The 12,014-nt window shown below is 42.3% G+C and overlaps 1 protein-coding gene and 1 pseudogene across 13 annotated transcripts; both read right to left on the bottom strand.

Moving 5' to 3' along the window:
• Positions 1-9,103, bottom strand: HNRNPH1 (heterogeneous nuclear ribonucleoprotein H1). 13 transcript variants are annotated; one of them, XM_070792339.1, is made up of 14 exons: positions 8,968-9,103; positions 8,353-8,508; positions 6,914-7,069; positions 6,561-6,704; positions 4,998-5,136; positions 3,870-4,048; positions 3,719-3,790; positions 3,529-3,662; positions 3,247-3,382; positions 2,794-2,853; positions 2,642-2,701; positions 1,850-1,942; positions 1,350-1,399; positions 1-757 (listed from the first exon to the last, which is right to left on the bottom strand). In XM_070792339.1, exons 2-13 carry the CDS (start codon positions 8,447-8,449, stop codon positions 1,350-1,352), a joined length of 1,320 nt encoding a protein of 439 aa, XP_070648440.1. In that variant the 5' UTR covers positions 8,450-8,508; positions 8,968-9,103; the 3' UTR covers positions 1-757. The 13 variants fall into 13 exon arrangements, with proteins under 13 accessions (XP_070648440.1, XP_019819277.2, XP_070648442.1 ...); XM_019963718.2 differs by having other exon boundaries at positions 2,612-2,701; positions 8,968-9,102; XM_070792341.1 differs by lacking the exon at positions 2,642-2,701 and having other exon boundaries at positions 2,764-2,853.
• A 1,215-nt stretch (positions 9,104-10,318) lies between these two features.
• Positions 10,319-11,554, bottom strand: LOC139184016 (tubulin alpha-1B chain pseudogene; annotated as a pseudogene).
• Between the last annotated feature and the right edge of the window lie 460 nt (positions 11,555-12,014).

Genomic DNA, 12,014 nt, shown 5'->3' with positions numbered 1-12,014 from the left:
TGCAGTTTCTAAAAGGAAGATTTATTCGACAAGTTTCACTTAGCGCAATACACCTAAAAGGAAAACCACAATACAATGAAAAATTTAAATCAAGGCCTCAGAATTTCATACAAACACCAAGACCAAAATCCTAAAGTATTGGTATTGCGTGTCAAATTTCCCCCATTAACTTAAAAAAAAAAAGCTTAAACTTACGTGCCATAGAGGTTATTAAATGAAACTAGAATTAACAAACATGCCAAATGTTTCACTTTTAATTGTAGACACAGCTCCTATATTGAGTTTTACAAAAAAAGCATGTCTTTCAACATGCATCCAGACAGTGTTCAATGTAATGTGATGTAAGAGCAACATTTAACATAATTCAACTGCTTTAACCTAAATACACTTACTGCTTAAGTACATCCTACAAGAGAACTAACTTGAGAAAAGCTGAAAATTATTTAACAGGAATAGTTTACTCAACCTAGTTGTTACATCCTAGATGAACGTGTTCAAAAATACTGAACCTTAAGTCTTTAAAACAATCCTGATTTCCACTTAGAGTAAGCATAAATCACAAGCTTGTATTGCAAAACTGTTAAAACTTAAGTTTTTCTTTTAAAAAATGTTGACCAAGAGTCAGTGATCAGGATCAATTACATTCCCCATCCACCACTCATACTGGACATGCTAGACATCCCTCCCATTCCGTTCACTCCCATAGATGTTCGGCTTCCGCTACTGTAGTAGCTGCTGTTCACTGCTCCTTGGCTGCCTGCAAAGAGATCAATTTGACAAGTCAGGATAAGCATCAGATTAGCAGTCAACTAAAATATAGCATTCCAAAAAAAAGTTTAAAAAGTATACGAGTACAAATGGCTGCTGTCCAAGTGGCGAGAAGCATGTTTGGGAAAAGGGACTCCCGACTCCAAACAAGTCTCAATAAACCCCTTTTCTCTGCAGTACCAACTTGCCAGACTCTTGTGCTACCATTTATTTGGATGCTTCAGGATCAACGTTGAAAAAAGTTTAAAGGAAAACTAGTGTTTTTCAAAAATTGCAAAATTACTTCATGTTGTTTTTAAAGCTAAACAAAGCGTTTTAAAAAAAATTTACCGTAAACACTCACAATGTGTCCACTGAATGGCATGTATGAATAGGGAGCACAGGGGCAGTCTCTTGCTTTTCCTATTCATGGTGGGCAGGAAGTGAGACAACGAAGTTGGACTAAAGGCAACTCACTGTGCCCAAGATGGCAGCCTCCATGGAGTTAAATAAGAGCCATTGACTGCTATAGAAAGTGTCATTACAACATATCAATATTTGCTATTGGGAATTTAAATTATATTTTTTGAGAAAATATTTACCTATGCAATGTTTGATTGAAAATCACTGGAGTTTTCCTGTAAAACTTGGTCTGCAAAAGGATTTTGTAGGGTAAGACTATAATACCAAAATCACCATTCTTTAGACCAACTGAAAAAATTAATTAATAAAACCAATCCTAGGTTAACTGACTAGTAAATACGGTCTTGAACCCAACCACCATTCTAAATTCTCCCTCCATCTAACATGGATTTACTGCTAACAAAAAGACAGAAAAAGAGAACGACTTTAATGTTTTAACAAACGGAGGCAGATGTTTTCTGGCTCGACATTATTCAAAGTTGCAATATCGACTATTTTGAATTCATAGAATACTTCCCCCTCCCAATGATTGATTCTGAAAATTAAACTATTTGAATATTTATATTAGGATCAAGAACATACATTTAATAACCCAATTTTACCAAAAAAGGAGCCTGAACATTCCCAACTAAAGAAACCTGCCTGAAACTTATTCTAAGTATATTAAAAAAACACTTACCGTATCCACTCATGCTGCTCTGGCCACCATAGCCGCCTCCATAACCACCACTCAGCTGCTGGCTGGCCGGGCCCCCGTAACTGGACTGGTTTGCTGTTAAGTTAAGACAACATTAGAACCTTGTTTCTTATATAATGTGGTACCTGGTGGTACCCGGCTTGTAATTCTAAATCTAAATTTCTAAATTCTAAATTTCCAGTCTTGATCTTAGTATCACTAGAGCCCACTGTACCACCTTCTGCCTATTGCCTAGGACCAGACTACCTTTCTATCCATCGTATGAGCTAGTCAAACACTTAAAAACCACAAGGCCAAAAGTATACACATCAGCAGGACTGAATCCACGTTTCCTTAAGTAGAGGCATTTTGACAACACCTTATGAAACTGCTTAATTGGATTTAATGGGATTTCCCCCCATGATTCCATATAATAAGGGTATTTCAATACACAGGTATCACTGAACACCTAATTATGCCCAACAATTTATTCTGATCCTGTGCTTTTTTGCTAAATATTTTAGGCTTATACTTCATACTTAAACAATTCAACTAATTTCTTTCTACAGTCCCCTCCCCCAAAAGTACTTCAAACCAACTTATCTATTCTAAACATTTTATATAACTCACATTTAATGCATACTATTCAAATAAAAACTTTTATTTGCCTAAATTTTGCTAAACCCCTTATATATAAATTAACTTAACTTATATAAATTGACTTATATAAATGTTTTGGTTTTTAAAAAAACTAACGATATTTACACAAGCCCATGCCTCCCATCATTTGGCTACCATAAGCACCACCGCTTGCTCCTGCTGTAGAATTCAAGAAGAGTTCTACATATCTGTGTTCTGAAATGAGAGAAAAGGCATACAAGGTTAGCTTAAAAAAAAGACACTAAAGTGATATTTACACAAACCCATGCCTCCTAGCATTTGGCTACCGTAAGCACCACCGCTTGCTCCTGCTGTAGAATTCAAGAAGAGTTCTACATATCTGTGTTCTGAAATGAGAAAAAAAAAGTTTGAAAATGTATGTTGGTGACAGAAGATAAACTCTTTTAAGTTCTTTTAAGTAGATCTGTGAACTTATTACTTTTAGTAAAAAAAAAAAAAATTCTAGCTGCTTGTTCTCAGGTGATTTACTTCATGCAGGTTTTAAAAAGCAGTCAAGCATTCATCTAAATCGCTTAAGTCTGTCAATCAAGCATATACCTTCAGTCAGTGTTGTTATCAAATTAACTTATCAAATTCATTTTAGTCATAGAACTTTTTAAAGATCCACAGAACCCTATCACTAGATTAAAAAATTTTCACATCCTCAGTATTCCTCTATTATAATCATTAGTCACACAACTATCTGTAAAGAGACCCCAAAATCCTTAAATCACACTTACGCATATTTGCTTTGTCTTTTGACATAGCTGCCACAGCATCTTCATGAGTTGCAAACTCGACATCTGCTTCACCAGTTACTCTGCCATCAGGACCAATTTCAATATGTACTCTCACAGGGTTGAGTGGTGAAAAAAACTAAATACAAGGTATTTCAAAGAATCAAAATCAAACCTTGTTACAAGAAACAAAATTTTAACATGCTGCTTCACTTAAGTAGAACCACCACCATGTTTGTACTGCTATACTGAAATAGACAATTTATCAATCTATCCTCCACTTACATTATAAATGTCATTCTCAGTAGCTCTGTAAGGTAATCCCCGCATGTGAACACAGTGTCCTGTTGTGCTCTGGAAAGTAGAGCCACCATCCCCGTATCTGTGATCTGACATTCCTGAAAAACAGTAATTGAGGTCTAGATGAACAAGAGTGTAAGTATCCCTCAGAAGAGAAATTCAATTCTTACCTTACCTCTTCCGAATCTATCTGACCCAAATCCATAGCCATCATTATAGCCATTATAATCATCATAGCCTCCATAACCTGAAAGACAAAAAGTACTATCACTACAAGAAAACACTCACAAAGAACAGACCTCATGACACTTGCACAGTCTACATACCTCCACCATAAGCACCACGCCTCATCCTTTCAAAGCCAGCTCCTCTTCCAATGCTGTTATACCCTCTGCCAGCCCCAGGTCTGTCATAGGGACCTGGTCGCTGCATGGCCATAAGTTTTCGTGGTGGATCATAGTGAGTTCTAACTTCAGCTCGACTGCTCTTAAAGATTTCGATATACCTAAAGCATTGTTCATGAGGAAGGGGGGTGGGGAAGGGAGAGAAAACATTAGTTCATTTCATACAGGTATTTAGTTACACAAGAAAACAATGAAGTCATAGCCATGAAACTGACTAATATTTAAAGCCAGATTTCTTATATTTGCATAGGCAATGACCAGAAATTCACTCAATTTTAAGATTTAATGTAAACTTTATAGGAGAAAAACATCCTCCTCTGAGGCAGAGTGCCCAACCTTAGGGGTAGAGAGGAGTACTGTAAATGTCTTAGGAGGGAAAGAATTCCACTCAACTTTCAACATTTCATGTCTTAAATCCATTGGCATCATGTATAGCAAGTGGGCTAAAAAGCCAGCCTCCACCAACAGTCTAGCCCACACTACACATCTCCTTCCGCCAATAAATTCCCCAGCCTATGCTTTTAGTAGGAATCAGCATAGGTAAGCGCATGCTTCAATGAAAAATAGTCACAAGCAAAGAGAATAAAACCTTTTGTGACAATTTCTTGAAAGCTATGCTTATTAATACATATGCAGAATATTTATACAGCAAGAAAAAGTTTGTTGCATTTCAACTTTAAAAACAAGATCAGAAAGTATCACATTTTCTTATGGTAATATTAATTTACTAGGTGGGTGTTATTACAGCTAAAGCCAGGTTTGCATTAACATTTTTAAAACCATAGTCTCTCAACTCCACTGACTGGGGTTAATTAGGACTCTTACAAAATTGTGAAGTAGATCAAATTAACTGGGGACAATTTTAAAATCTAAAATTTAATCTGAAAGTACTATCGGACTTTTGACACTGGAAAAGTTTGAAAATTGTGGCAAAATATCAAATAGACTATGAAATCAGATTTTTTTTCCCTTGATTCTAAGCAGAGAGAATATGGATTTAATAGTTTACCATAAGAAAAGTGACAAATCCAACCAACCATCCATCCCCACCTGTGCCCTATTCTTTCCTTGTGTTTCTTTAGAGCCTTTTCAGCTATTTCCTGTGAAGCAAACTGCACGAAGGCCTCCCCCGTACTCCTCCCCTGGAAGTCCACCGGCAATGTTATCCCATTTGGCACGATTTCCAACCCTTCAACCCAAGGACAAATAACCCCAGTAGGGGGGCAATATTAACATCACAAGCCCAGAAATGATTCTTCTTATAGCTTTAAATAAACCAGAATTTTAACTTTAGGTGAATGGTATGCTTTCAACAAGTACTCTTTAAAAAAGCATTGCAGTAATATGAAGTTCCATTATTACAGACTATAACTCAATTCTTAACACATCCCATGACATGGTATACAAGAAAACACTTTGAACACAGGATGCATTAAGAATTCAACAATTAAGAACACTTATTTATCTATGCAACTTAATGTTGAATTATACAAGAATTACACACATTTTCAAGCATTAAATACAATAGTTTTGCTAAATTCAAAGATATACCTTTTACCTCATTTCATATTTTTCAATGTTTTAAAGTTAGTGGAACTTCAGTTTTTAAAAATTACATATTTAAACATTTCATATACAAATTGAAACATTGCTTAGTCATACAATTGACAAACATACAATCTAAGCTTTCAACAAACAACTGATCTAACACAGCACAATCATGCACTCTTATTCTCTAACAGTAGTATGATTCACTTCTGGAAATTCCGTCTATGAAAAATCCTTTCCGTGGATACATTCCCAAGCTTACAAAAAGGACTTAAAGCACTTTCCTAGAAGATATGAAATTATGTTCATATTTAACGATGTTGACAGATAGCATTCAATTCTCACCAATTTAGACAAAAACAGTAAAAATAGACTTGATTTCAAAAATTCTGGCAAAACATTAGGACTTGATACATATCTAATAGTCAAAATTGTAATACATACTATACTAAACCATGAAAGGATTTGTTAATTCCAATTTATAACATCATGAATATTAAGCAACAATATTTAAAATATATACTCTAACATTCTGCTAAACATTCAAATACTTTAGGCCCAAAACAATTTCAAAACAGTTTCTGTACTTCAGATACTAAGACTACATTCAACCTACACTTCCTTTCCCTATTTTTTCTTGCATAAACAGAATGAGATCATTAGAGACATTTCTGACCCCAGTACCTACTGTGTCTTACAATATAGACACCTGCCATAAATTACAACAGCCTAACATACTAATCTAATGTTAAGGGATCTTACCTTTAATGTGAAGTATTTTGCTGAACAGCAATGTGAGGAAAGTAGTTAAGTTGTTGAGGACAATCCTCAAAGATCTACTCTGAACTACAATACTAAATATAAGCAAAGTTAGCATTTTGGAAATAATTAATCCACCTTTAAGATGGGCTTAAATTATTTGACGGTCTCCAGGAAGAAGAAAACATCTGCATATACTCACAACCTATTTAAATATCTAAGCTTCTCAACTTTTAAGTCTATTCAATCACATGTTGCCAGCTGCTAGCCAGAACTCACTGCTCAATAACAAACACGACTACATACCTGAGAAGAACTGAACAATTTCTTCCTTGCTACATCCAAATGGGAGTCCTCTAAGCCGTACAAAGCCATCATTGGCCGTGTCAGGACTATTTGGACCAGTATGCTTCAACACCCAATCCATTTCAACGTTGTTTGACTTGAATACTGAAAGAGGTGCTTAGAATTAGTCAACTTCGGAAAGTTACAGAACAATGTTCAGACTTCCTGGGTCTTTAGATAATCTAGGAAGAGCTGCCATAAACTCTTAGATGACCATTTCCATGCGGTCAAATACCTAAAATTCAGAAGGGGTAAGATAGATTTCTATTTGTTTAATGTTTTATTTACTGTTACTAGGGCAACGTAAATCAAACCTTCAACATATCTGTGTCCCATAGTTTCTCTGTCTTTTTTCAGGGCCAATTTGACTTCATCTTCTGATTCAAGTTCAACAAAAGCCTCGCCACTCGGTCTGCCTTCTCTGGTGTAGATGAAACGAATACCTTGAGCCCCATTTTGAATTTTGCAGTCTGGAAAGAAAACAACCGTTAATACAGAATTTAAAACTAAAAACCACCTCTGGGTGATACAGATAAAATGCCTATACATACCCCCACTACAAAGGAAATCATTTGCAAAACCTTGAATGAGCAACATTACTATCTCCTAAGGTGTCTTAGTAATTAAGCAGTTTTCCTCTCATGACCAAACTTTCTTATTCCCCTGAATACATTCCCGATCCATCAAGAAAATCCAATATTCAAAGCAGTTTCTTACCGAACTTATCTCCAACTCATTACTCATGTGTGTCCATTAAACATACTTTTAATAATAACTCCTCAGCAAATTTTTCAATCTGGACTTTGTGATTTTTATGGTCTTTTCTGAATACACTTGGTTTGGACTTTTGATTCGGGGTATTTGACAGTTTTACCTTACTAGAAGCAACATCACAGTTTCTTGCTCAAATCCGAACTGCAGGGCCAATACTCACCTGAAAGGGGATCAATGTTACCAAGCTAAAATGCTCCAAACGCACAGCTGAAGCCAAACCCAGTCTTGCTCACTGCAAGGTGGCTTCCCATGTACTTGCTTCTTGTTTTCGTTTTCCGTTACATACACTGAATTCAGATAGTAAGTCAATACTACAAATATCCTTCCAACCTGTAAATTTCTACCAAATATCATCTTTCAGTCTAATCTTACACTAATAATGAGAACACGGGCATTTGGCAGACATTCAAGGAAACCTACATACTGGAAAAAAGCTACCCAGGCAAGAAAACTTTTCCGGGTTTCAGTGCCCTCAACTGTAAAGCGAGCCAGACCACGAACTCTTCAATTACCAAATCCCGATTAGGAAAACTGTCTTAAATTAAGAAGCGATATTTTCTTTTTCCAAAACAGAATGCCCCTTTTCAAATCAACACCCAAATTTGAAAAGTGTTAGCAATTTAAATTTGTAAGGTATTTGCTGAGCTACTCGGCAAATTTTCCCAAGATTGCGGGGAAAATCTGGTCTATTCCCATTTATCCTTTGTAAGAAAAAACAATACACAGAAAAATACTTAAAAAGATAAACAAAAATTCCACCAGAGGCCGCATTCCCTCCAGGAGCGCCGGGCGGGTGGGGCTTTCGCAATTTCCATTGCGTAACCGCAGCCGGCTGGGCGCGCTCGACAGCGGGAACAGCTGCCGCCCGCGCCCCACTAGGGGGCGCCACGGGCTCGGCCCCGCCGTCGTCGCTGTCGCCTCCTCGCTCGCCCGCCCTGCGGCCCCAGGTGCTTAACTCCAGCCTCCGTTTCAGACTCACCAGAAAAAAACCGCTGCACTTCGTCTGCAGAGCAAGACCAAGGCAAGCCCCGGACCTTCACCACGAACCCCTCACCGCCTTCGGTGCCCAACATCATGGTCTCCTAGTGGGTGCTGGCGTCGAATCAGACTGCAAGACCCGGGTCGGCAGTCAGACCTGGAAGAACGTTAAAATGAAACAGCCCTCCGCTCTCGAGACGGCCCGCCTGCCCGCGGAGCCTCAGGATGGGTCGACCCCGTGAGGACGTTCCGACCCCAGCGAATATAACAACGAGTGCCCCACTTGCCAGCAGCCAGACGCCCGAAGCCGCTCTGTGCACCACGTATCGTGGCCCCAAGCCGAGGGGGAGCCCGGCCTAGCGCCAGCGTGGAGGCTAGGAAATGGCGGCGGTCGCTTCCGCTCCGCCTCCTCCGACATCTCACACAATAGAGTCGTCGCGGCCTGCAGGCCTCAGCGGCCCTGCCGCAACTCGGCGAACCTTTCCTGGCTCCTAACGGCAGCTCTCACCTTGCCAAAGACCCTGACGCTCTACACAGACCCAGGGGCAAGCAATCCTCGCAAAACTGAGAGCCTCGGGGGACGCTGGATGGTAAACACCGAACAACAAACACTCACCTGCAAACACAACTTCGGCGCGGCTGAGACGAAATGGCTAGTGGGCGCCTGCGCAACCTAAATAAGGCCCTTTGAACAAGCTCTGCGCACGCGCAGCCAGGTGCCCGCACCGCCCTCTTGCGTCACACAGAGCTTGGACGCATGCGTAGTTTTACGAGCCGGCCCACTCCAGCCCGCTAATTATTATTCGCATGCGTATTTGGTTCAGCCCCACCCACCTCCTTAAACCCACTAGGCTGTTTTGCGCCTGCGCCTTACCGCGATTAGCGCGCCTTAGCGGTTTTAGTTTCTCGCGCATGCGTCTTCCTTCAAACTGCTCTCGACTTACCCTTCAGAAGGGGGAGGGGAATGGCGGCGGCCAGTTCTTTATAGGAACTGTATGAGAGTTTCGGGCTCTGGGTTGTGATGAGGTGTCCCTAGCGTGTTATCCGCAGTCCTGCCCAACCTGAAGGTACAGAGGCTCCCCGCCCTTGCGCCGCCAGTACTCCTCTTCTCCCTAGAGCCAGTCCGTGACCAACCGGGCGCTGCGGAACAGCATACTTGTGCGCCCGAAGCCACCTCCGCGGTACCCGGAGCGCATCCAAGGCCTTCGCCCCGCCACTGCCCCTTACCTGCCGCCGTTGGGCCTGGGGCTTGGACCCACGCAGGGTCTCCGTGCCCGTGCCTCAATCCCGTACCCCGCTTTTGCCCTAACGAACTCCCACCCTGCGACCCCCGCTTCCTCGCCTCGGGTCAGCCGGCGGGGCGCTCGCACGAGAGTGGGGCGCCGAATGCCGCGTCCCGCCGCGCCTCGTGAGTGCAGGTTGAGCCGCCGGTGCGCGCCCGACTCCCCTCTCTCGAGCAGGTTCCCGCTTAATTCTCCCAAAGCTAAGCAGACAACCGTTACGGCTTACCCCCGGGTGGGTCACCCCGTGTGCTCATAAGACACTAGTGATGTTCGAGACTAGTGGATAATCCCAGATTTCCTGCAGCACTGCAGAAACTGGGACCATTTCTGTTGCCTCCCAGTCCTCCCCTTGTCTGATCCCAGTTGTCCTCAAGCCAGGGGTAACACAGCACAGGTCTGTCTTGAGTACCACCATGGGTAGATACAAGTGAAACGTGTTTTCACCCCTGCAATGGTGTAGAAGCCACATCCAGTTTTGGGGGTTTTGTGTTGGTTTTGTTTTTTTTTTTTCCCCCCTTAAAATCTTTAGTTTTGAGACAGGACAGGAGTCCTACAGATACACATGGAAAAGCAATCCATGATCACAGTTGAAAGCGAAGACAATGTAGTCAGTTTTTATGCCTGTCAGCTAGCTAATGCTGAAGCTCCGAGTATGACATGCTGCAGGCCTCAAAGGAATGGTAACTAGTATTCCTCTCCTTCCTCTGCCTCTCCTTCAACAGAATCCACACAACCTCATAATCCTTCTCGAGGGCAGCCATGTCCTCACGGGCCTCAGAAAACTCCTTCCTCCATACCCTCACCCACATACCATTGAACTAAAACATGGTTGGCATGCATCAGGTCAAACTTGTGGTCCAGGCGAGCCCAGGTCTCAGTGATGGCTGTGGTGTTGCTCAGCATGCTCACAGCTTGCTTTATTTTGTCCAGGTCTCCACCAGGTACCACAGTGGGAGGCTGGTAATTAATGCCAACCTTGAAGCCAGTGGAGCACCAATCCACAAACTGGATGCTATGCTTGGTCTTGATGGTGTCAGTGGCAGCATTAACATCTTTGGGAACAACATCACCACAGTAGCACAGGAGGAGCAAGCCATGTATTTACCATGGCGGGGGTTGCATTTCACCATCTGGCTCAAAGCAAGCATTGGTGATCTCTGCTACAGAAAGCTGTTCATGGTAGGCTTTCTCAGCAGAGATGACAGCAGAGATGACAGATGTGGCCAGAGGGAAGTGGATGCGGGGATAGGGCACCAGGTTGGTCTGGAACTCTGTCTGATCCACACTTGGGGCTCCATCAAACCTCAGGGAAGCAGTGATGGAGGACACTATCTGGCTAAGAAGGAGCTTAAGATTCATGTAGGTTGGCACTCAGTATCAAGATTTCTATAACAGATGTCATGGATGGCCTCATTGTCCCCCATGATGGCACAATCAGAGTGCTCCAGGATGGTGTGGGTGGTGAGGATGGAGTTGCAGGGCTCTCGTGCAGCTGTGGAAACCTGGGGGGCTGGGTAAATGGAGAACTCCAGCTTGGACTTCTTGCCATAATTGACAGAGAGACGTTCCATCAGCAAGGAGATGAACCCAAAACCAGTTCCTCCACCAAAGCTGTGGAAAACCAAGAAGCCCTGAAGACCTGTGCACTGGTCAGCTAGTTTCCGAATTCGGTCCAAGACAAGGTCAATGATTTCCCTGCCAATGGTGTAGTAACCTCGGGCATAGCTATTGGCAGCATCTTCTTTGCCTGTGATGAGCTGCTCAGGGTGGAAGACCTGGTGGTAGGTGCCAGTGCGAACCTCATCAATGACTTGGTTCCAAGTCTACAAACATTGCTCTGGGCACATGCTTGCCAGCACCTGTCTTGCTGAAGAAAGTGTTGAAGGAGTCCTCTCCCCTAGCAGTCTTGTCACTTGGCATCTGGCCATCAGGCTGGATGCCATGTTCCAGGCAGTAGAGCTCCCAGCAGGCATTGCAGATCTGGACACCAGCCTGGCCAACGCGGATGGAGACGCACTCACACTTGGGGGCTATGGATTAGCAGACGCAGGCAACAGAAGTAGACGCCGGTCTTGGCTACCATCCCCAACAAGCTAAGAGTCAAGGTAAGTAACACACTCCGTTTTCCAGTTTTAATGGGTTAGAAAACTGAAGAGGAAATGGAATAGAGGAAGACGGTAATCCAAGATAAGGTCACAGCGGTAGGCAAGGCCCAATCCTGAAAGGCCATTTAGGCCTTGACAATGGTGATAACTCCAAACGCAGAAGGCTTTGGCAGGTCTTCATCAGGGCACAATAGGACTTGTTTGAAAAGGAAAATTATTACTGGGTGTGAAGAGGACTCAGATGGACAAGCATGGTGAATGATGCTGCTTGCCCT

The sequence above is a fragment of the Bos indicus genome, chromosome 7 (genome assembly GCF_029378745.1).
Source record: "Bos indicus isolate NIAB-ARS_2022 breed Sahiwal x Tharparkar chromosome 7, NIAB-ARS_B.indTharparkar_mat_pri_1.0, whole genome shotgun sequence".
Lineage (NCBI taxonomy): Eukaryota > Metazoa > Chordata > Mammalia > Artiodactyla > Bovidae > Bos > Bos indicus.
This window is presented reverse-complemented; position numbering and strand designations above follow the sequence as displayed.